The sequence below is a fragment of the Macaca nemestrina genome, chromosome 9, assembly GCF_043159975.1.
Source record: "Macaca nemestrina isolate mMacNem1 chromosome 9, mMacNem.hap1, whole genome shotgun sequence".
Classification (NCBI taxonomy): Eukaryota; Metazoa; Chordata; class Mammalia; order Primates; family Cercopithecidae; genus Macaca; species Macaca nemestrina.
The window spans coordinates 13,162,889-13,188,535 of NC_092133.1; the positions used below are offsets into that span (position 1 = coordinate 13,162,889).

At 44.1% G+C, this 25,647-nt stretch overlaps 1 protein-coding gene across 12 annotated transcripts in view; it reads right to left on the reverse strand.

Moving 5' to 3' along the window:
* LOC105467886 (phospholipid phosphatase 4) overlaps window positions 1-25,647 on the reverse strand; it is a 167,379-nt gene that overhangs the window by 76,930 nt on the left and 64,802 nt on the right. For 4 of the 12 annotated variants that reach the window (XM_011717726.3, XM_011717717.2, XM_011717698.3 and 1 more), the window contains 4 exons: window positions 19,760-19,868; window positions 9,970-10,060; window positions 5,038-5,101; window positions 2,824-2,948 (listed from right to left, as the gene is read on the reverse strand). In XM_011717726.3, the coding sequence (XP_011716028.2) occupies window positions 2,824-2,948; window positions 5,038-5,101; window positions 9,970-10,060; window positions 19,760-19,765 (286 nt within the window). In that variant the 5' untranslated portion in view covers window positions 19,766-19,868. Of the gene's footprint in view, window positions 1-2,823; window positions 2,949-5,037; window positions 5,102-9,969; window positions 10,061-10,684; window positions 10,778-19,759; window positions 19,869-20,016; window positions 20,283-25,647 lie in introns of those variants that run through there. The other 8 variants (XM_071069027.1, XM_071069026.1, XM_071069025.1 and 5 more) reach the window with 5 other exon arrangements.

The following is a 25,647-nucleotide window of genomic DNA, read 5'->3' on the forward strand; positions in this document are numbered from 1 at the left end:
AGGTCCAGTAGCCTGACAGCTTGAGAGATTCACATGACAGCTATTTCGTTCCCAAGTTCAAATGCAACAGTAGACAGTAAATTGTGCTACAGTCCCCCACCAACCATTCTAAAAGCCAATATTAAGGTTTTTCTTAGAGTTTCACTTCTTGGGTGCTTTTACTTTCTGAAGCCCCTTAAGATTCAGCACCAAGTCTTTGGGAGGACAGAAAGTGACAGGAGGGAGAAGGGAGGAATGAAAGAAGGAAGAGAAGGAAAGGAGAAGAGAACAAAGGAAGAAAAAAGCTAAGAGAACTTCAATGACTCTACCAGGAGACAGATGGAGAGCAGATGGGAGCTGATCCCAGGTGAATACTATTCCAGGTACCTCTAAACAATGCCAGCATGGGACTCCCTGGAAACAAGGAGACAGTAACTCAATACAGCAGGAATTCCTCCAGCTGGTAACTACAAGTCCTCCAAAACAGGTGATCACTTAAAATGGGACTTCATAGAGAAAAAACCATATTGAGGCAGGAAGCAACTCCAAATGGGTGTTCTGCCTTAAGTCATAGGAATGGCTGGAGCCTACAAGAACCCTGAGCCTTATTTTTTTTTTTTTTTTTGAGACGGAGTCTCACTCTGTTGCCAGGCTGGAGTGCACTGGCACGATCTTGGATCAACCTCTGACCCCCTGGTTCAAGCTGTTCTCCTGCCTTAGCCTCCTGAGTAGCTGGGATTACAGGCATGCACACCAAGCCCAGCTAATTTGTGTGTATGTGTTTTTAGTAGAGATGGGTTTCACCATGTTGGCCAGGATGGTCTTGATTTCCTGACCTCGTGATCTGCCCGCCTTGGCTTCCCAAAGTGCTGGGATTACAGGCATGAGCCACTGCACCTGGCTGAGCCTTTCTTTTATAAGGACACCTGCCACTGGGCTTAGGGCTCACCCTAAATCCAAAATGATCTCATCTCGAGATCTGAACTTAATTGCATGTGCCAAGATCCTTTTCCTTTTCCTTTTTCTTTTTTGGCATGTAAATCAGTGTTCATTCTTTCAAATAAAAATATACATAGCGAAAGGATTACGACAGTCAAACAAGTTACCATATCCATCTCATCACATGGTTTATTTTTTTTTGTGATGACAGCACCTGAAATCTACTCTCTTAGCAAATTTCCAGTCTACAGGGTCGTAGTATTATCAAACAAGACCCTTTTTTCAGATAAGGTCACACTCACATGTTCCAGGGGCTGGGACTTAAACGTATCTTTTTGGAGGCAACTACTCAACTCACCACAGTTTCCAACAAACTAGAGAAGAAAATTAGTTATTGACTTAAATAAACATGGACTGTAAATGCTTTGTTGTATTTGATCATTGAAAGTCCCAAGACAGCAGGAATTCCTCCAGCTGGTACCTACAGATATTCCTGTCAGAGCTGGTGTCCTTCGACAAGTTACCAAGCCTGCTTGATCCTCAGTGCCCTTGTGTGTGAAACTGAGACAATCCCTCACCTGGTAGGTTGTTGTGCAAGTTGACAGTGATTCATTTAGAGTGTCTGCCCCCAGCTAATGTGTGGTTGACAGGCCCTAGTTTTCAACGGCTTTGAGCAACATGTCCAACAGCCACTCTCCAGGAAACAGCGTTCAGTTATTTCTTGATTCAGCCATTAGTAGGATGTGTCTCGGGTATTTAGGGAAAAAAAGAGGCTAAAATAGCAGGCTTGCTAAAGGTAAATAATAATCAGACTTGTGGGAGAATTAAGGACTTGGCATCATGAGAAGAGCCTGTCATATTCAAGATGGTCACTTGTGACCATAGTTCTCCAATTATCCCAGGAATCATCAATTTAAATACACCATCTCTCACTACCTGGGCACTCCCTAGGACATGAGCGGCATCTTATTTATCCTTGCATCCCCCATGCCTGGCACAGTGCCTGGCACCTGAGTCATGCAATATGAACTGACGGATGGATGATGACATGAGCCAGAATGCTCAGGAAACTTCAGCTCTGATCATTAACAATCACGTAGATAACTACTGTTTATTGAAAGTCACAATACTAAGTGCTTTACATATACTGCATGGATTAAATAAGATAATTTACGTTACCATTTTGGCAGAGCTGCTGCTCCAGAAATGGGAGGGATTATCACCACTTATTTTAATCCTCATTCCAACCCATAAAGGAGGCATTCTTATTCCCATGTTATAGCACGAACTGAGGCATAGGGAGGTGAAGTCCCCCAGCTAATACCTGGCAGAGCCAGGGTTTGTTAGACTTCAAAGACCTGTGTCCTTTTCAGCTACATTGCACTGCTTCTGATTCACAGTATTAAGTCTTTGTTTTAAGGTGTTCACACATCTATAGTCAGACTATAAACTGGAGGTATGGGGAGATGTATATGTATATGCATGTACATATGTATGTCTATATATGTATACATATGTGCTATATATTTGTGTACACATATGCGCAACACCTCAATTGAAAAAATAAACTAGAGGGAACAATGACCTAAACAATGGAGGGTCCCAGGGAGCATGGAGAATTCCCTTGTCCTGAATCGTACTGTGCAGGGATAAAGCATCACATGTTACGCTCTGCCAAGCTCATGAAAGCAACACATACAATGTTTTATAAGCTCCAGAGCCTCATTCCAGGCTTATTACTTCCTGTTGAATAATCTTGTTTCTAAGCCAAACGCCGTACAGTGAAGAAAAATGAACTGCGCTTGACATTCACATACAAGTGCTTTGCTCTGCACCTAAATTCCCAAAGACAGTGAGCAGGAAACATGACTGGGGGCACTAAGAGCATCCCAGCCATGAACTTACAGGAGGAATGGATGCTGGGGAAGCTTTTGCGGCCCTCGGACACCAGATCGGGGTCACCTGTGCAGTGCATTTCCGAGTTCATCACTCCATCTGGAAAGCAGCGGTAAAAGAAATCGGGGCGAGGTCTACAAAAGACACCATGGACATTTTCAATATAAAATGTTGCCATCACAAATGACCCCAAGCTGAACCCCCAACTCCCCACTGCCCCTAGCTCCTTCCTCAGCCCCCTTGGCCATCAACACTGGAGCTCCCCACAGAATCCTCTAGACACAGGCATTTGAGGAAAAGCTCAGGCTTTGGTGTCAGAAAAATCTGAGTTGGCGCTCCCACGTACCACTTACTTGCTTTATGACCTTGGGAAGGTCACTTGGTCTCCCCCAGCTTCAGTTTCCACATCTGTAGAAGGGGGAAATCAATACTGACCCAAAGCTGAGGTCCTAAGGATAAAGTGACATGACGTACAGGAGGCACCTAAGCAGTGTCCTCTGGCTTAAGCTCCTTGTTTGACAGGTGTGAAAAGGAAGGCTTCATGCCACCCGTAGACTAAAAGTTACTTCCTGTCTTGATCTACCGCTCTATTGTTGGATATTGGCATGGATTGCTCAAATGCCAATCCATAGGTCTCATCCTGAAGAGAATGATAAATAAGTAATCCTATTTATCTACCGCTCTACTGCTTGATCTATTTCAGAGGCTGCCTCTGGGATCCAAGACTCCAGGCGCCTCGTGTCCATATATCCTGAATTTGGGTGGCCACTTGCCCTTCCTGAAATGGCAGGCCTCACCCGGCCTTACTGAGAGACCTTAAATATTCAGCTCCATGATGCAGAAGACACAGTGCCCCAGGTTGGCCTCTCTGGTCTAGGACATGGGAAAGAGACCTCTACATAGGGGTGGCCCTGGGCCTGAAGTCGAGCCTCCTGCAGCAATCACAGCTGAAGGAAGTCCTGAGTGCTTACTGGGCTTCAGACACAGTGCTAAGGTCCACACACCCATTGTGCCATATAATCCTTAGGAGAACCCTGAGGCAGAGCCTGGGGCTGTCTGTATTTCACACGTGCAAAAATGAAGGCTCTTCATTGCTCAAGGTCACACACATCCAGTAAGTGGCAAAGATGAGCTCTGAACACCAGTGCCTGGATCTTTGTGCCAACATACTTCACCACATGCTTTACTGCCTCACTCGAATGAGGGTCCTTACACAGGTAGGTGATGGCCTATCACCTCACATTCATACTCAACTAATATTCGCTGAGTACCTACCATGGGTGAAGCTTAGCTAATGTCAGAAACACAGCACCTGCTTTCTGAGCACTCCAAGTCACAGTCCTGATCGCTGGTCCTTCAGTTCTGCAACTCAGGTAGGGCCTAAGCAGTCTACCAGAACAGCTGGGGTTCTGTCTCTCCAGTACTCAGCCAGCGTTTCTCCAAGTATGGATGTCCACCTAATGCACCAGAACCTCAGAGGGCCGAGGCCTGACAGTGAGCACTGGTCAGGGCACTGTGGTAGCTCTAAGCACACAAAGTTAAGGGAATACAGCAGCAACAGGCCACGTACTGCCTGATTTTTATCTATTTCCTGCCCCCTCAGTCCCTGGCCTGCATCCAGTAGATAAAATAAATACTAACGTTCTGAGAGGGGATCTAGTGTGTCCCAGGCCAACAGCCAGCTAGAGTTAGTTAGGTCTTGTATTCAGATATTTTGACGGCTCATGTCTGCAGAGACCAGCTCTTCACCAGAGTAGTCAGAAGAGAAGGAAAGATAAATGGAAAACAGAAATCATTTCTCAGGGGCAGTAAGAGAAATGTGCCGTAAGCCCAGGCTCAGATGCCAATCCATATGTCTCATCCTGAAGAGAATGATAGGTAAGAAATCCTACTTATTTATTAGAGACCAAAACTGACAAGTGAGAGGGTGTCAGGGGAGGCCTTGGGCTGGCAGTGGAAGGAACTGGAAACGCCAGCAGTGAGCTTTGTCCCACAAGAAAGTATGGTCAGTGGGCATTTCCTTGCTAGTGATCTCCTGCTTTCTAAAATAGTGAGTTCGTAATTCAAAGGAAAGATCTGTGCTAAGGATGGAAAGCTCAGAAGGACGGTTTAAGGGAGAGCTAGATGAGCTCAAATCTGTCCCATCCAGTGTCTGCTGGCCCAGCTTCCTATACAGATGACCTTCATAGTCTAAGTCACCATTTCATTCTTCTTGGAACTTACCTTCCCACTATTAATTTAATAGTGTTTGTGCAGACTCCATTCAAAGCAAGAGCCAAGGACACCGCTACAAAACAAAACCAACAGACAGAAAAATAGCAAGCTGGCTCTCAAATCAAAATAATCATCATCATTATCATCATCATCACTGTTACATTATAATACTATTTAATGACCATAGAAATAGGCATGAATACTTTGAAAACAGAGATACGTTTGGGTTGCTAGAGCAAAATATAATTACGCCAGGACTTTGGAGAGTGACTCATAAAATTCTAGGCCCCTGTGTCATGAAATTTATCTCTCCGCCTTGACTGAAATTTTCACAATCACAGAGGAGCTCATCCATCATTTTCTGGCCTGATATGAACAGATTTAATACCACAGCATGTAGAATTTCTTTTACTGGTAGCAAGAAACATAACTTTTTTTATTTTCTCCTGGCAACCTTCTCAGACATAATTCTAATCAGAGCAGCTGCTGGAATCCTACTGCAGAAAAGGACGTCCCCACTCGGCAATTATCTCATTATTGACCCATCACCGGCCGACAGCTGTCCATTTATTATCAAACAAATCACTGTTTCTGCAAAGGTGCAGAGTCCAAAAGCCTCACTGGCTTTGGAGAAGGTCTGCCCAGGCAGTGCTTTTTGCCATCTAAAACAGCAAGAACTTCTGGGATACATTATTTGATCATACAGAGCACAGGGACTTTCTCTAAACAGTTTGGGAAGACTTTGCCAGACGCAGCACAGATTGTCCCGAAGGTGGCAGGTAACATGAGTCACAGAGCTTTCACTGCAAAGATCTTGCACCTCTCTCCTGTGGTTTATTGAGAGTGCATAAAAGGCAGAGTCATCACCATCAATGTGATAGAAGGTCAAATGCCTCACAGAAGCAATAAAAACCTATTGATGCCCCATTCCACTGCTTTGTTGAATAATAAAGCATGTGAGCTACCATTTCCCTTCGGCAAATATTAACTGTTCAATACTAGCTGAGATTTATATAAGAATTTAGCAGTGAATGGGGGCATTTTCGGGAAGGAGCTGCCTAGGGCAATTCACGGCCCATCGAGAGAGACAAATATGTTGTTCTATGAGCAGAAAGTACTGTGGAATGGCCAGTACCACTAAGAGCATGAGCCACAGAGATGGGAACACAACCCACCTGTTTTTAACAAGTCATCTGAAGCAGAGAGAATGGGAGGGACACATTCAAATGAACATCTTTGTCAAAGGGAAACAAATCACCTACGTGTGAGATGGGGGCAACTGGCCATATCCGAGTGTGGCAGAAAGGAGGGACAGGCCACAGACTTGGAGGGCAGAGCGTGAATCAGCAGCACAGCACTGCCATTAAAACACGGAGCATGAAATGGGGGTGCAGAAATTGGAACTGAATATGAGGGAACTTGGAAAGATCCACTGACTGCATTCTGAACACATAGACCCTTCCTTCCTCAAATGCCAGCTCCCCTTCTCTCTGGCAAGCTCAGAGCACTGTGGAGAGGCCTCTCTCCAAGAGGGGAGAAAAAATTCCCTAGAATATCTTTGCCATGTTCTCTCCACAAACCCTGATAATTAACAGGTTGTGAGATTGCCAGGAAATTACTGTGGTCTTTTCTCTGTTAGGGCTGGCCTGCCAGGCTCACTGCTGTGTTTTCCCAGTGGGGCTGGACTCATTCTCATCCTGGTCCTAGCATGGCCTCTCTGGGAACAAGCATCCCTGGCCAATTCCCTATCGCCCCACATAGATCTTGGTGAACTTCATACACAGCCACATGGATCACTTCCCCAGCCTCTGAGCCTGGTGGGCTTATCACAGCACAGAGCCGTTCTTTAAAAAGTCTGAAGTAGCTAAGCTGGAAAATGTATGGATGTGTTATAACCACCAACAATTGGCAATTTTCCTGTCTGATCCAAGCACCTGAAGGAAGCAGAAAGGTAGGAAGCTGGTGATGATATTTAACACAGTCATTTCAGCATTATAGCAGGAACCTAAACTGTTTAATATTTTTATCGGAATAGCACAACCCTCTGGGAATCAATGCAGGAGCCCCTCACTGATACTAGAGAGAAAGCTGTGCTGGGATCAGACCCATAAAAGGCTGGACAAACAGGAAAATAAATGGCCCCCATCAGGAATGCTTGTTCATTAACAATAACCCAGTGGGTCTGGTCATAAAGGCTGTTCTGTTTTTACAGCATCCCACAGCACTGTGGGTTTGAGAGAAGAGTCAAAAAGACAAACCATACTGCATCTGATAAAAAATTTCAAAGCAACGTGTCCCGTGAGTTGGCTTGTAAGCAGCCTGTACTCAGGACACTACTGGTTATAAGCATTCCAGGGGATTAGAGGGCTTTTGTTGTTACTTTCGTTGCTGTAGGAAATCAGTACTATTGTGCTTTTATAACAGGGTTCCTAGAGTATACAGACCTGACTGTTTTGCAGCCTGAATTCCTAAAAGCCCAATGCTGCATGGGGCAAACCTCACTCCTCTCAACCAGTGCCAGATGCACAAACATGGCCACTGTTTACCTGGAGATGAGGGCAGCACTTGGGATCCAGGTTTGGAAGCCTGGGTTAAAGTCTGCTGAAGACATCTGAGTAAAGAAGAGCACTGAGAACTAAACCTCCTGGTTGATAGAGTCCTGAATTCCAGACAACACTGGAAAATCTACACCCACTTTTCCATCCTTGGCTTTTAAAGATCACCCACCTCCACCCCCTACTTCCAAGGCTTCCTAAAAGTAGCAATTAAAAAAAAAAACAACAACAACAACAAAAAAAAACCTCTACACACAATGGGAGGCTGTTCATCATTTTTATAGGGCAGGCTGTCATTTATTTAGGCAAACAGAACATCCAATAATTCCACCTTCTCTGTTAACATATAGCAGACAGAGTATGATGTTCAGTTTTGAAATGTCACCCTAAGGGAGATTTCGTTCAGAATGAAAAGTCTGGAGAAGGCAACTGTGAGCTACTTACTGCTATGACAGCAGCCCTACTCCAAAAGCCAGCCATCAGTGAGAACCACAACCACGAAAGACAGTTCTTACCCACAGCCACTTATCTTGAGAGTCCATGCCAGGGGAGCTACTAGAATAAAGTATGAACTAAAGGGATTTCCAAGTGAACTGAGAGGGCTCCCAACAGCACTTTTTGGAGACTATGGTGATATCCATCCAAACACTGCCTGGCCACTCAAGCCATGTGTGAATGGACACCTACCTGCGTCCTTGGAGAATGTGACCTTTTCCCACCTCAGCTGAGGAGACTGAAACCTGTGACCAAAAGGCCAAGCCATACAAGGGCAGCCTGCGGTACACACCTGACCTGAGGGAGGGCATCGACAGGCTGGTCAGGGACTCACAGTTTTTGTGGCCAGGCTGGAGAAATGAGCTGACTCTATCTAGGAAGTACAGAGACTCTGTACAGGAAGTCTGGACCAAGAAACACAGTGAATCTTGGTGGGTGGGCATCAAAGTTGAACAAGCAGACAGATTGGGGGCAGAAGCCACCACCACTGCAAGCCCAAGTCTCACATACACCAGAGACATGGGGCAGCAGAAACAAAGTCAAGGCAGAGGAATCAGGCTGGGAGTGTCAGGAGAAGAGGGAAGGCATACTGCAGTGGTCATGAGCCAAGAGGGAGGTCTCCCCTCTTGATGGCCCAGTTCCCCATTCCAGTCCCTGTGAGGTGCCTCTGAACTTTTCCCCCTTTTTTCTTGGATGTCTGTGAGATTGCTTATCAGAGCCCTGTAATTAAACCCCTAATTTATTTGAGCTAATTTGAGAGGTATTCTGTTCCTTTCACCTAGATAGGGCCTAACAGAAGCCTGGTTATATAGGAAGCATTCTGTGTGCTGCTTTAGGGCAGGAGCTGCTTGTTGTCCCACACTCCCTAGATGCAGCTCTCACACTCACTCCCTTACCATGAAAAAGGGAGGACCATATTTTGCTACATTTTCATTTCCTCAAAGCCCAATAATTAACAAACACACCCTTAAGTGAAGGCTCTCATTTTCCAGACTTACTGTGCCATTGAATGGTAAGTCCATATAACACACCAAAAACAAAATTTAGGCTGAGGATTTGGGTAACTTTTAGGTGACTGTCAAAAAAAGAAAAAATCAACCTGATTTTTTTTTTGTTTTTCTCATGGTCAAAAAGCTGAAAACTTGGCTACAGGTTAGTTTATTTTGTTTGCTAAACAAGCCAAGTAGTTTTGGCTATCTCTTGGTGCCGTCATTTACTCAGGATTTGATTTACATGAAGACCAGAAAAACACATTTAATCCTGAAACGTCAAACTCTTGTGCCCTGCAGACATGGCTTAGCTTGGGAAGAATTTATAACAATGATGTTATAATCAATGACAAAGATCATAACACTCTTCACATAATAGTGAACACTTAACTACCAAAATGTCTTCAAACTTCAGATGAGTTATAGAGTTTGTTTGTAATATCTATTTTATTTTACACCCGCATTTGCCCATTATTGCCTCTAGCCAACAGTGTTTGGTTGAGGAGTCTGTTGTTGATTTCTGAATTGCCCATAATGTGGGTCTATTAGCCAAAAATGTGAGACTGGACAGTCGGAGGTAACAAAGTTTTAGATTTACTTTGCCTACTGCCAAGAGCTGCCCAGAGTGTGCGCCTGAGCAGCACAGCTCTCTAGTGTGTACGGGGTGTTATGAGCATTCAGCACAACGGACAGCGACAGCGGGCGGCGTCTGACCATCCTCCATTTAGGACTGCACACTGGCTCTTATTTGGGCTTAAAGTTTATCTTTATTTTATGTTATTCCTCCCCAGCTTAATTTGACCAAAAGAAAAAATCAGTTGGATGCAACTGAGATTTCTTAAATGCGATCATCTAATTAAGGCCAGCCCCATTCCCTAAAGCAGGAACTGTGAATACTCTACCTAAGAAGGCTTCCTTAATTTCAGTCTTGTCTGTTCGCCGGATAATTTTCACCACACAAATAACAGCCAGGGGTGTGAGGAAAGAAATTGCCTGGAAGAAATAACAAACAATCCCTTATGAGGACATCAGTTTGCTATCAGAAGGGCTGATTGATAATTAGTTCCCGTTAGCTTCATTTAGACTCCCTAGTTGAATAATCTTACTGAACTCCTGACCTCAAACAAAAAAAAAAAAGGATGATGTATGTCTGTGCTTAGAGACTACACAGACTTTAAAAATGGAAGATCTGATTGTAGGTTATAATTGATTTGTAATTGCTGAGAGCCATGTTTAAAGCAGTGACTTTTTAAATGGAAAAAAATAGTCTATAATTACAATGAATCATGTTTGCCAGTAATTCCCCTCATGCTCTCCTCTGTGGAAGGGTGAAGAACCCTTGGCTTCCCACTCCCATCTCTCTGGAAACACGAGTGCATTTGGGACTCACTTAGAGTCAATCAATTCATTCTTTTTTGGTGTTCTTTTGTTGAATATTTATCTCTTCTGCAAAGCAGAGTTTAGTCTGTTTGCATAAAGACTCTCCTCTTCCCTTCCTCTATCCCCTTTCCTCCACATAGATGCTCAACTCAGACTTAATGAGTTAAACTGGTGGGATTCAGATGCAACCAACACTCATTACAAAACCTACTGTGAAGTGGAAACCATGGTAGTTACCATCAAGTCCAGGAGACTCTTACATCCTCATGATAGCTCTGTGACTGCCTCCTCCAGGCTTGAGGACTAGGTGATGCGCCTGGGAACACAGAACTGGAGAGGGGCGAGGCCAGGATTTGGGGACAATGTTTCCCTTCCCATATTGAGTCTTTATTCCAGCTTTCCATAATTAGTAAATTGTTTTTCAACATTCCACCAACCATATAAAAGGTATTTATGTTACTTCCTTATGACTATAACATCTCAGGATAACAACATCAGAAGAGACTGAACATCTTACAAATCCAGAATCGGCCTACCAGTCAGTCGTGGGAGGGCTGGGATGTAACTGTTAACCAATAGTGTTCATAATTCTGGAAATCTCCCTCTCCACTCTAGCAAGCCGTCACTTTTTGGAGAGGGGCTTCCTGATGGGACTAAGGCATGGCTGGAAGATGCTCTTCTTTTTTAAATTTATTTTTTATTTTTTGAGATGGAGTCTCACTCTGTCACCAGGCTGGAGTGCAGTGGCATGATCTCCGCTCACTGCAACCTCCACCTCCCGGGTTCCAGCAATTCTCCTGCCTCAGCCTCTTGAGTAGCTGGGACTACAGGTGTGCACCACCATGCCCAGCTCATTTTTGTATTTTTAGCAGAGATGGGATTTCACTATGTTGACCAGGAGCTCTTCTTTTGTAAAAACAGAATTCACCCAAATGAATGCAGGCTTTTAAAATTATTTGAGATGCTCCACATCCTTACTACAATCAGACAGCTAGAGTTCAAATCATCCTGGGGACTCCCCTTTGGGAACTGTCTTCAGACGCCACTTGTATGAGACATGAAAAAAAGCCCTCTCCTTACCTGTCACCATTTATTTCTGACCAGAAGTGGTAGTAACCAGTTTGACAATTCAGCTGTGGCCCTGAATGATTTAGACGGTTTAAAAGTCAAATAAGCAAGTCTTGCCACCATGGAGGGTATTCAGGTGCTAAAGGCAGATGCATGAGAGGAGATTCAGAACCGCTACAGAGAAAGCAGAGGATTCCCTTGGGGGCTATTCAGAAGGGCAACACTCATGAGTTAAGAGGTCCAGTAAGTGTGTGAAAGTTGCCATAAGTTATTGGGCAGCTCTCACACCTAAATAACTACATGGCTTGTTAAAGTACTGATTTCCTCAAACATGCTTATATAGCAGGTCTAGAAATGTATATTTTTAACAGTATCTCAAATGGTACTGATGCTGATGATTGAGAATTATGCCTTAGACTTTTGATTCACACATTTAGTGCTTAAAGAACAAGAACTGAAGCACCACTTACTGAAGTCCAACGTTATGGTCAAGGCCAAAGAAGTCCTTGTTTCTCCAAATCCAAACATGAAGCCCACCAGCTTACCTTTCTGTTTTCTGTCCCTTCAAGCACTGCATACAGACCAGGCAATGTGCTCCCAAATAGGAGAAAGCAACTCACCAAATAGGGGATGGCCCAGTAATGACCACCAATTCAGCGTTTATATAGGAGAACAACATGATTCTGAAGGAAATATTTCAAGACAATCCCAGCTGGTATAATCTAAGGTTAGGCAATAATGAAACCCTAGAAAAAAATTTGAGTTGGGATGACTTTCCCAATGAGGCTTCCAAAGGAAACTCCAGAGCAGAAAGTCACTGCCCACACAAGAGATGTGGGTGCCAGGTGGGAGGTGCTCAGGATCAAGGTCAAGTGTGCGGGCTGAAGAATTCATTAGAGCTGCTCAATGACTCCAAGCTAGTGGCCTGATGGTCCAGTGATCTCCTTTAGAACCGTTGCCTGCCTCAACTTGCCTCTTCCTAATTGGACCCTCACCTCTACTTCCCCAACAAGGCTGGACTTAATTTAACTCATGCTACAACTTCCCTAGGTAGATGTATTTTGGTGTCTAGGACCACTATCAACTGCTCTTGAGCCAAGGCTAAGCACCCAGGAGGGCCCAAGGCTCCCCACCTCAAGAGCTTCCCAGGCGAGGAAATGCAGCCTTCAAAGTGCCGTGTGGCTGCAGCCAGAGTGGCTTCAGCAGAGGTGACTGTGTGATTGCAAGATGTGGCTTGTTTCCTCCTCTCATCCTAACAGCAATGGGCCCTGGTGTCTCATTTCTTCTTCTGGAAATGTATCAGCCATATCTTTGGGTAGCAGGGTCCATGAATCAGGATGGATAGAGACATAGTTACATGTATCATTCACCCCCTTGTATACAAACATTTTTTAACTGAAAGTTGGAATTAAGAGGTGAACTTCAGAAGCCAACACACTGGGAAAACAACCTCCTCCTGGGGCAAAACACCTGTGAACGGAGTGAAGGAGGAATGAAGAGAGTAAGCACCCCACCACCTCACTTTCACTCAGCAAAGCAGATTGAATTGAAGCCAGTGCGTATGCATTCCACTCTTCGGACAAAGGCCATTGGTAGCTGCGGTTCTGCTGCTCGGGCCAGGGGAGCAGATGACGATGGACAGAGGGACATAAGTTGGGGATGTTCCCTTGTACCTCCACACATGGGCAGAGATGGGGGGAAAACATGAGCAAGCAAAATCTCCCTTGGTATTGTTTTCTCTTCTGTTAATGTTTCCATGTCTAATTTTAAAAGAATCAAACCCAAGGAAATCCTAGGATGAGCCCAGGGTAGGAAGATGGGGAGTGGTCAGTGCTTATTAAATGAGACCTGAGAGAAAACAAAGAATTCCAGACAAACACTGCTGCAGAATTCAGAGAACATATTGAACCCTTCTTGGACTTGAGTTCTGCTCACTTGTTATGAGTATGGGGCTGCTGAATGTACATACCTAGGTTAGAATAACAAAGGCTAATGTGTACTGAGAACTTACTAAGGACTATGGTCTATTCTAGACACCCCATGCAAATTAACTCATTCAATTCTCAAGCAATCCTAGGTGGAAAAGACTCCTTACTTAACGAATAGGAAACTAAAGCACAGAGAGGTTCAGCAACCTGCTGGAAGTCACACAACTAATCAAGTGGTAAAATGAGGATTTGCACCCAGGTCACCTAAATTAAGTTCTACACTTTTAACCACAATGTTACAGCAGTTCCTACCCTAGAAAGTAAACATTAAATAAAATACAGTGCATGCTTTTTTCCAAGTTAAAAAAGAAAGGTAAGGCGGCTTGTTTCCAGGTCCAGGTCATAGATAAGTCAAAGAAATTTCAGTGACAGCTGTCACAGCTTAAGCACCTACTATGTGTTAAGGACTTACCTCACACTTTCCAATCTTCTAACTACTCTGTTGTGGAAAATATTATTCCCATTGTACAAATAACCAAACTAAAAATCATAGAGGTCAGTAAACACACAAATGCACACAGCTAGTGGGAACAAGACTCCCAGACTGGGTTGCCATGCTCCTGGGTTGGAGTCTTGAATCTCAGTGATTCCCTTAGCCCAAAAGCTTTATTTTACAGATGGGGAAAATGAGGCTGACAGAGATTATATATTGAACACCACCTTTAAAGTTACTAATTGTACTGCACAGTGCCCACATAAAGAGATAGCATATGCATCATTAAGCAGGATCTGGATTGTGGCTAGTTTTGTATGTAGCTTGTTCCACAGGCTGGGAAGCCAGAGCTCTGTACAAAAAAAAAAAAAAAAAATGTGTGTGGAATGGTCTCAGATTAAGGAGAGGTGGGTTTAAGCCCCAGCTCTGACACTTATCTGTTCTTTGTCCTTGAGCAAGTCACTTAACCTCATTAATTCTGTTTCCTTATCTATAAAATGGGTATGATGATAATAATATCTATGACAGGTATTATTCGCAGGATTTCAATTCACCAGCAATTATGGAATGCTGATTAGGTACCATGCACTAAATAAAGTGCCATAGGTCTGTCATCCCCATTTGATGTTCTCTACAGCTTGATGAGACATGTTCTTAAAGACGCCTTTCACAGATGAAGAAAGTAAAGTGCTAGGAGGGGACGTGATCTTCCACATTTGCATAGCTAGTGAGTGGCAAGCTGGGAGTTGACCCGTAGTAGGCCACTATGGAGCCCATACCAACTGCCCACCAACAGGGTCCAACAGAGAGCTACCATCCAGCAAATGCTGGTTGTTGACTAGTATTTCATTATTTTCTGGAAAAGATTGTTAAAAGGGTATCAGGATCTTGTCACCAGACATATAGGATTGAAGGATTTTCAGTTCAAGCCCACCTGCACCCTGAGATCTGAGTAGTGTGCACCTTTGAGTAAAGGAAGGAAGCTGGGGACAGAAAAGGGAGCCTAATTCCCCCAGGCACCCTGACCATACCCTAAATGACCAACTAGGGTATGGAGCATCCACCCATGAATCAACACAGGAAGGGGCGCCAATCCCTGGCCAGTTCTACACCCAGAAAGTGGGTCATCCTCATGTGCTGATGCAAGGCACCGTGCACCATGCTGCCTGGGCACTTCCGGGAAACCACAAAATGTGGAGCAGTGTGTTTGAGGGGGGATGGCATGAGGATGCCAAGGACTTCTAACAACCAGAAGAGATCGAAGCCAGAGCAGCCCTGATGTGAGGGTGTTAGCCAGAGAGGAGTTTGTCACTAGGGTTCATTCACGTCAGACAAAACAAAACAGTGGGCCCAAAGTGCCTTCATTTCTGGCTTTTGACAGAAAGGTGTGTTGCAAAGTGATTATAAAGACAACTTTAAGACACTCAGACACTTGGAAAAGGCCCTGCTGTGGGTAAACAATTACATTCCGTCACAGATAAAAGAGCTGTCTAAGACTCTTAAAAAGAGCCTAAAAATTAAAGTGTCTATCATGATCCAGCCTTGTCTCTTTTTCTTCCTTCTTCCTCCCCAAAATGACTTTATTTCTGTCTTCCTTAGAAGCATCCTATCCCAGAATAGAAAACCCTGGTATCAAATCAACACAGTATCTATCAGTAATAGTCTATGAGAATAAATCTGGACCTATCACGGTCGAAGCAAAAACAGAAGAGGGCAAAGAATAGGGCTTGGGTGGATTTCTTTTGGAAGCCAAGGAAAAAAGTTTGCAAAACCTATCATTCCTTAAACTCCTTACTGAGTCTTACCTATTCCTCAAGGCTTTTTAGTGAAGCACTGTCCACCTTGTGTTCATGTCTGTGCCCCTCCCTAGACTTGAAACCATATCTTATTCATCTTTCCTCATGGCAAGTGTTTCATAACCATCCACTGAATTAGGTTGTAATTAACCAATCCAAAGCTATCCTCAGTCTAGCTCTATCCATGCCCCATTCTTAGCCCTTACACATAGATACTCCAAACAGACTCTATTGACAGGACCCACGTGGGCTCACTCTCCATTTCTCCGCCTTTACACGCCTCTCCACCTAACCAATCACCAAAGAGGCATCAAGCAGAGTGCCTCCAAGTGAGAGTTTGCACTCACAGCCGGTGCTCAGATCCTGGTCCAGCCACTGACGGATGTATAATCTTGGACAAGTTGTGTAATTTCCCTAGTTTTGTTTTCCCTAGTTTTGATTCTGAAGATTAACTGAGATGTTCTTTATAAAGTTATAAGCACAGCCCCTGAATTCAAGAAATGTTTACTGTTGTAGCTGATGAAGAAGAAAGAAGAAGAAAGAAGAAAGAAGAAAGAAGAAGGAGAAGGAGAAGGAGAAGGAGAAGGAGAAGGAGAAGGAGAAGAAGAAGAAGAAGAAGAAGTAGTTCCTTAGAAGTTTACCTGGGCCTCTCCTCTGGCCCTTTTCAGATTCCATTTTGTATTAGAGTACCATCCTAATGTACCAGTGATCCTGGAGGGTCCCTGAAGGTACACCCCAAGTCTCACTGGACTTCTTATCCACTATAGCCCCTATGGTTTTCTTTACCCATAGCAGACTCCCTGAAAATGTCCCCTGAATGTACAAAGAAACAACTACTACAGATAACAAAACGTGTACCAAAAAGCAACAACTAATACCAATGAAGTTGTCCTACACAAAAAGTATGTTTTTAAAAATGTTCTGATAAACCCCTCACACTCAGCAAGCAACCGGTACCTCTTTTGAATAAGGAAACAGCCTTCCATAAAGGCCTTGGGCATATCCCTGAAATGCTAAGCAAGACTTCTGAGTGCATCTGAAAAGAATTCTCAGCCAGTCTCTGGTCAACAGGAACACTGGGTTGTCAAGGGAAACAAGCTCTTGGATTCAAACAGTTCTAACTACACCCAACTTTCAGGGTGACAGACATCACCTGAGCTAATGGCGCCACAGACAGCGAAAGTGCAAGTTAGGAGGCTTCCAGTGACATTATTGCCATTTACTCTGCACTTAATTCCCTAACCATTATTCTGTTAATTTTCTTGTTACATTTGCCCAATTGGTTCGTCTAACTTGCACACACATGACTCTAGAAGCATTAATTATCCAATAAAAGAAATCCAAGTCAATACCAGCTGCTTCTAAAAAACACCTTGGTAAGAAAGTTAGAAAGTTCACCTTTTGATTAAAACATTCCAACCAAAATTAAAGGAGACCCCAGGACTTTTTTATGTAGTAAATAAAAAAATTTAAGCTTTCAAAGAAAATCAAGCCATTTTATACATCAGTGAAAATGGATGTTCTATTACCAATTATTCTACCAACGTCTGAAGGTTTTAAAGTACCAAAATAATACAATGCTTTATATTAAATTCTTAAAACCCAGGAGAACAAATCTTTTTTATGGGGTGACAAAATATTTTTCATCTTTGCGTTATAGGTATTATAAATGTATCTACTGCTTTCCTTGTGTTATTATGGAATTGTACTAAATCGTGCAACCAAATGAATGAAATTCATCAACTGCTATTAATGAAATAAAAGGTTGAACTTATTTCATTAGGAGAATAGAGGGTATGAATCAGTATGTGTGGCTGAATATCCTTCTGTTCTCTGAGAACCCCAGTGCTGAATAAGCCCTCTACTGACTAATTTCTACCACCACCAGCATGCAAATTGCTCCATCCTATTTGTGCCTGTAGCCAGAATATTTGTGGCATTTGTATCTAGACTTCAAAACAATCCATTGTTCATAAATCTAGGACACAGCCACAGATTTCTCACAACATCCCATATGAACATTCATCTCCAAATTGTGTTTTTACAACACATGAAATGTAAAATGTTATGAAAAATAGGAGTAACTGATAAATAGAAGCTTCTCCCTATTAAAGCCATTGAGTAAACTCATTACACATACACTGCTTCCTTTATTTCTAGGATTTATAGAAGATTTGAGTTACAGCAGAAATGAAAAAAGCCTGATTTTAATAGCCATGTGTTAGTAATTCCCTACTCACAACAACCCTAATTTGTCAATTTCCCTAAGATTTATAAAAATCCAGTTTACTTTCCAGTAGAAAAGTAATTATTAAGAAGCAATTAAAATAATACTTTAATGCTCGCTGGCATTATGGGCATTTCCAAGAGTTTGCAAAAACACAGATCTTTCCAATCATCACTAATTAACAAAATTTCCTCCACAAAATCAGAGGGATTTCTTTCAAAATACAAAAATGTTCCCTGTGTGTCTATGAAGTTTCTGGAGCAGTTCCCAGAGAGGCACGAGACACCATGGCAGGTCAACAGGAACAACCTTCAAACTGTTGGGAGGCTGCCCATCCAAAAGTGACATTATCGTTCCATAACAAAGAGGAGCTTAAATATTTCCTCTGCTCCAGAAAGGTTGGATGGTGATTCTCCAATTCTCCAGGGCTTCATTAGCATCAGCAAGGAGTCCCAGACACTGCCTCCAACCCTCAGGGCAGCCTCTTGGCTGAGAGCTGAGCTCCAAGAGCTGGCTGCTAGAACCTGGTGCTGTGCTCACTAGCTATGTGACATCGGGCAAGTTCCCTCATCTCTCTTGGAATGCAGTTTTGCATCTGTGAAATGTGGACAACAATGACATCTTCCTCACTGTGATGCTGGGTGGAATTAAATTAGACCATCATTTCTTAAGCTCTCAGCAACAAGCCTGGCATATAGGCAGTGAAATGTAAAAGGTTGTGGCAATTGCCATGTGGCATTGGGGGTGGGGGGGGGGTAAAATTTATCTCTATATATTCACCAGCTCCATGGGTGCTTGCCCATTTATTCTAGAAGCAGAGAGACACAAGACACTCTCAAGAGGTTGAAGCACAGGGTGGTCTTATTAGTGGCCAACAACTGACCAGCTAAAACCAGAAAAGAGGCTAACAGAGCTATCTGGGTACTTTCATTTGGGCAGAATCAAGGCTTATCCTAAAAAGAGAGTGGACAGAAAATTCTCCAATCACTGGCTTCTAGTCTTCCTTTACTGTAACTCAGCATAGCCCAGACAAGCAAGTCCTTTCTCATTCTACAATATTGGGCGATGACTTGTAGAAAGTAGAAAAATTCCTCTTCAAAGCTCGTCTTAGTTTTAAAATAAAATAGGCACTAGGAATAACAGCTTCTTACCCTAAAGCCTCCTATCAACTGTTAGTTCTTACACTTCAGCCCAGTTAGTTGCTTTGGCTTGTTCAGGCATGTCTAGACAGGCCGAGGCAAGTCTTAGCTTATAGCTTATGCCCCTTCCTTATTTGGAAACGTTATTGCTTCTTTAAATCCTTCATAAGCAACTTTCTCTTTTCCTTTATTCTCCCTTGCCTTTACCTATTTAAGAAAGTTTTAAGCTGTTAGCCAATCAGGTATTAGTTTTGACTGTGAGGTCCAGCTCCAGCCAATGGAGACAGGACACAGTAGCAGGGACAAGCTGCATAAGGGATAAAAATTGCCTCCTTTGTTCAGGCATGTTCTCACCATCGTTCCATCTGTGATGAGCACCCTTTCTGCAGAAAGTAAACATTGTCTTGCTGAGAGAATTAAATCTATGTTCGTGTGCTATTTCTTTGTGGCACCAGGGAACAAGCATTTCTAACAGAGTCCTTCTCACATGACCAAGCAGCTCTTATCATGACAAGGAACTGGATTTTAATTTGATGGGCTGCTCACCTTCTCTTTCTCTCAGGCCACCCACTGTCTTCAGGGTTAGAAAAGCAAAGATGAAAACTCATTTGGTTCATCTTCGAGAGAGCAGTCAAATAAGGCATGAAATCATGGTACTTACAAACATGAGGCGGGTAGGTATGTTATCTGATTGCACCAAAGGATTTTTATAGAGCCAGATCTCTTCCGGTTGGATGACTCTCTGGAACGGATCCAAAAACTCTGTAAAACTGAAACGTAAAAAGAAAAGTACATAAAGGTTAAGCGTTCTGTTGCTGCGGGAAGTTCCCAAGGAGGCCCCCCACTATGCACCCTCAGTGGGGAGAATCCAGACTGCTGCAGAGGGGGAAAGAGACAGGCCCTGCTGTCAGTTCTCACTGGTTCAAAGGCTTGGGAAGGACTGAAAGAATCACTGAGACTTTACAGACTCTTCCATCACCACCTGCCAGCAAGGACAAATTCCATGCATAAGGGAGTAGCTTTGTGTGTACAAAGACTCTAAGGACTTGGGGTTCCAAAGTAAACTGGAAACTGAAGTCAGAATGGGGCAAGGCCAGGGCAGCAGTGTGGTCTCTTGAAAACAAAACAGGCTTGAGGTGGAACATAAGCGAGGGAGTAACCGGCACAGCTGCCCGTGTGCTGTCTTCATTGGTTGGGCAATGAAAAGCAGTCACTGCCAAGAGAAAAACTAAGAAAGGGTCAGAAATGCAGGGGTTTGCTTTTTCAGATCTCAGCCATCAGGCCACCTCCCAGCTCTCCAGCCAATCTTTACCTGAGGAACTAAGTTCAGCACCACTTCAGATGCAGTTGGAGAGGGCAAAAGAAGCCAGGTCATTTGGTGCTTTGAGTGCCAGGCTAGAGGACTTTGATTTTGAGCCAAGGAGAGGTTTGGTAAAGGAGCATGGAATGGGAATTCCAATTCAAAATGGTGGCCCTGGCCATGGTGAGGATGGAACTTGGAAGAGAGAATAGAAGGCAAGGTGGGAGGTGCTGAGGTTGTGGCAGCTGTCCCTGCAAGAGAGACTAGCAGACTGGAGAGGAAATGGATGGCACGGAGAACCTGTGGGCAGGAGTGGCTGAAGCTGATTCCTAGGCTTCTGGTTTGGGTTTCTGGGAAAAGGATTCCCATGATCCAAGATGAAGAGTGCAGGGGAGCAGGAGAGGAGGAGAAGCTCAGCTTTCTCCTCCTCTAGGAAACCCTCTAGGGTGGCCAGCAGTCTTGGTTTGTCCATAACTTTTCCAGTTTTAGCACTGAAAGTCCTATATCCCAGGAAACCCCTCAGTCTTGAGCAAACCAGGACAGTTGGTCACCTAAAGCCATCCCAGTCTCCAGACAGAATCAGGAGTCCCACAGCCCCGGTTTCTATCCCAGATTTGGGACGTTGTACGAGTATGTTCTGTTTGCAGCTTCAGCTCCCCTGTGAGGGTATGAGGGCAGGAGCCACTCCAGGGCTGTCACCTCAGAGCCCAGTAGCACGGCTGGGCCACTGTAGGCACTCAGAGACCACGGAAGTTAACATCTATTTGGGACTTTGAACAGGTGACACTGAAACTATTCTTACTTTGATCAGCCTGACTCTCAATTCTATTGCGTATCTAAGAAACCTAAAATCCACCCATCTTCTGTGTCTCTCTCCCTGTCTCTCCCTCCCTCCTTCTCTTTCCCCTTCTCTCCCTGCCTCCTCTGTGACGTTTTAAGTCCTAAAAGTCTGTATATTTATGTAATTTCGAAAAGCAGTGGTACCCATGACCGTTCTGCTCAGCACCGGGCCCCCAGCGCCTCTGCCTGGCACACAGGCATCTCTTGGTAGCTATTTGCTAGATGACTGAATGGACTCCTGCAGTGCCATCATCACAGAACCCAGTCAACCCTTCACCAACCCTGAACCTGGAGCACTTCTATTACAGAATCCCTACTGCATCCCCTCACTGGGGTGCAAGTCACTTCTGCTATCAGTCTTCCAAACCTCCTCTAGAGCTGCCTGGAGGAGCACCCTCTCTGGGCATCAGAAACCTGCTCTCTGCCCCAGCTCGCCAGCTGAGCTGCTCCGTGCTGTGGAGCAAGCTGCTTCCTCTCCCAGGGCCTCTGCAATGGGGGAGGCTGAACTAAATCCGAGACTTCAATTTGAGAAGGGTCAGAACCTTCTAGAAAACACCCTACCACAGACCTAAGACTCCACGTGAACAGAGTCTGGTAATGTGGATTTTAAAACACTATGATGGGCCAGGAGTCCCCAGCATTGAACTAAATGACACCTAAGGGTCCCAGAGCCTAGGATCCAAGGACAGGACATCCTGTAATTTAACTCTTCTCATTAACAACTCTTCCACCCACTGCAGGACAGGCTCTAGAGTCAGGTCCAGCAGCGTTCAAACCCCAACTCTGGCACATGGTGAGTCATTTAACATTTTCTGAGCCTCAGTTTCTTCATCTCTAAAAGAGACACACCTTACAGAGTTGGAATGAAAGTTAAACGATGGAATATATATGTAGGGCCTGACAGAAGAGAAACAAAAACTAGAATTGTATTACTATTATCATTTTACTCTAGCCTAAAGCCGCATGTTTTTATTAGACGGTTTTCGGGCTTTGTTTGATTTTGTGACAACCTACTCCCTGCTCCCAAGTGTTTTTAAGACATAATGAAATGAAGTGAAATGAAATAAATTTTGCTTGAAGGATGTCTTTAAGAATGTGTAGTGTATCTCTGATAACCAAAGCTTCAGAATACTCCAGTTTCTGTAGCTACATAGCAAATTACTTCAAAACATTTTATTTTGCTCATGAATTTGTGGATCAGGAAATTGAGAGGGGCTCATCCGCTAGGTAGTTCCCACTTAGCATCTCTCATGTGGGCACAGTCAACGGCAGTCCACTGACCAGGCTGTTAGCTGGAACCCCTGCTGTTGTTTTTCGTATAACAGGACACAGTCTCTCCCCTCTTACCTCAACTTCCTATTCTGGGGGTGGGGGGAATCAGTGACACAGGAGATGACTCGTTGCTGTATTATGGATTTGAGTTTCATTTGGCTATAAAACAATCTTGTTGGGAGAAGTAGGGGGAGAGAACCTCTTCCCACACACACGTTGAGACAGATCCCAACTGGTCAATGATCTTGTTTGTAAGAAAGAGATTCTGTTGGTTGAGTGCCTAAAGAGAAAGGTGATTGGCCTTCGGATCATACCAACTTAGCTAGCGTTGCTAACCAACTGTTGCAAGCTCTGAAAATAAAAGATCTCGAACCCCATCCCTCCACCCCTAGAAAAACCCTTCCTCTCCAGCACTGTGGTCTCAGGGTGGTCAGAATTATTCATAGCTACTGGCTTCCCCCACAGCAGGTATCCCAGGAGAACAAGGCAGAAGCTCAATGGCTTTTTCCAACCTAGTCTCAGAAGTTGTGTAGTGTCATCTCCAGTCAGAAGTGATTCCTAAGGTCAGTCTGGATTCCAGGGAGGGGAAATGACTCCACCCATTGACTGGGGTGTGGCAAGTTCTTACTATAGAAAAGCAGATGAATGAGGGATATGGCTGCAGCCACCTCTGAAATATACTCTGCCACCCACAGGGTGCTACTGACACTGTGATGGCCACACACTCCCACTCTGTGAGACCCCAGAACCTTGACTCCTATTTCTTCTCACACAGCCGGCCACAGGGCAATGGGACCAGGTACACCACAGAGCACCTTCCTTCCTCGTCTTGTTTGTCTTTCAGGTTTTATTATCCTCCTGGCAATTTTTCTAAAGCCTGGTGCACCCAGCATTTTGCACAATCCCTCACTCCACCCTGAGTAGCTGCAGCCAGAACCCATTTATCAAGCAAATTATATCCTCTAGGAACAGCAGTACTAAGAAAGATCGATGTCCCTTCTCCAGCCATGCTTCAGCCACTGGCGTCTGTCTCAAAGAACGCAGACAGTGGAGCTAATATGCAGAGGACCAAGGTCTTCATAAAGCTTAAGGATCTTAACAGGGACAGAGGAGGGCACAGAGTGGAATGGAAAGTCCTGGAGAGGTTAAAGGTGTTCCCAAGAGAGAACATGCCCAGGCCTGGAAACATCCTTCCACAAGCTCTTTGGAAGTGGTTTGGAATCCAAGAAATGGGATCCCTGCTTCTAGGGAAAGTGTGAAGGCGTGGTCTCCAGCAGTGTGTTACGTTGGCGGTTCCCAAACTTTAATGTGTCCAGGGATCACTGGGAGGCTTGTGACTGCAGATACAGAGACAGCAGGTTCAGAAAAGACCTTAGAGCTAGCATTTCCAGCAAGCTCCTGGGGGTGCCATGCTGCCGATTTGTAGATCAAACCTTGAGTCACAAGGGTCCAGGGCAGCAGCATCTTGTGGGATCTTGTTAAAAATGCAGAATCTCCAGCCCCACCCCAGACCCAGTAGATCAGAGTCTGCATTTAACATGATCCCCAGGGAATCTTCTCCATGACTGTGGTAGAATGTGGGTCACATCCATGTATTACATTGGTGCAAAAGTAATTGTGGTTGTTGCCATTTTTTTTTTTTAAAGCATAGCAAAACCCCCAATTGCCTATGTACCAACCCAGTACAATCTAAATCTAAACCCACCTAACAAAGCCATTAAAATCATCTCAAGCACCACTTGTGTCATGCGGGGAGAAAAAAATATAGAAAACAAAATGAAAACTCAAAGCCACCGAAACCTGAAGCCATTCAGTGTAGAGGACTATAGCCCGGCCAGCCTTAGTAGCTCGCAAGTGTCAGTATATTCCTGGCCAGCGTAATTACGGACGTCCTTGAGCTTTTTAAGAAAAAGTTAAAGAAATTGCAGCAACTCTTTGACCACTAGAAGGTGGGTAAAACCATTTAGTTTACTTTTATTTCCAATAAATACAGAAATAAAGCCCAGAAGGCTCTGACAGATCCAAGGATGCAGAGGTCCTTTGGGGATGAGGGTCAGGCCTGTTGTTCTCACTGTGAAGGCCTTTTCCCTTCTCTGCAAAGCCTTCATTAAGAATAGAAGAGCTTTTGGGAGGCCAAGGCGGGTGGATCACATGAGGCAAGGAGTTCGAGACAAGCCTGGCCAACATGGCAAAACCCCTTCTCTACTAAAAACAAAAACTTAGCCAGGTGTAGTGGTGCGTGCCTGTAATCCCAGCTACTTGGAAGGCTGAGGCAAGAGAATTGCTTGAACCCAGGAGGTGGAGGTTGCAATGAGCCAAGATCATGCCACTGCACTCCAGCCTGGGTGACAGAGTGAGACTCCATCTCAAAAAAAAAAAAAAGAATAGAAGAGCTGGTGTGTCTGTGTACATAACTCGGGGCCCTCTGTACTCAAATCATGTGGATAATCGCACTAGTTATCCATTGCATCTCACAATACGTTTAAGAGTAGAGTAAGGCTCCTAAAACTTCATCAGGTTTGATGACCAAAAATAAACAGCCCTACAAATTCTAACAGATTACAAGGTAGCATTTATGAATCATTTCAAAGGAAAAATGCTATTTAATGAGACTGTAAGGGTGTGAATGCAATATTTTCTTCATTGTTATCAATAAACTCTAGTTCAGCAGCCATGCCAGTCTAACCCCCAAATCACGGACTTCCCCCATTACAAGCATTCATGAATTGTTAACTATTGTCAACATCATTTCACTTAATAGGGATTCAAACTAAAAATAAAATGTCTAGACTGTGCAGGTCAAATGTTACTACATTGAAAAGCAAAGTTACTACCAAAGTAAACATATTATTTTCTTTAATGATAATTTTAACTGCCCAAAGTCAGGTAAATTGTTGTTAGATTTTAATCCAAGACATACTTCTATTTCTTTGCTGTTTAAATTGGACAGTTATCTTTTTTCTTCTTCTTCTTCTTTTTTGAGATGGAGTCTTGCTCTGTCGCCCAGGCTGGAGTGCGGTGGTGCAATCTCGGCTCTCTGCAAGCTCCACCTCCCAGGTTCATGACATTCTCCTGCCTCAGCCTCCTGAGTGGCTGGGACTACAGGCACCCGCCACCACACCTGGCTAATTTTTTGT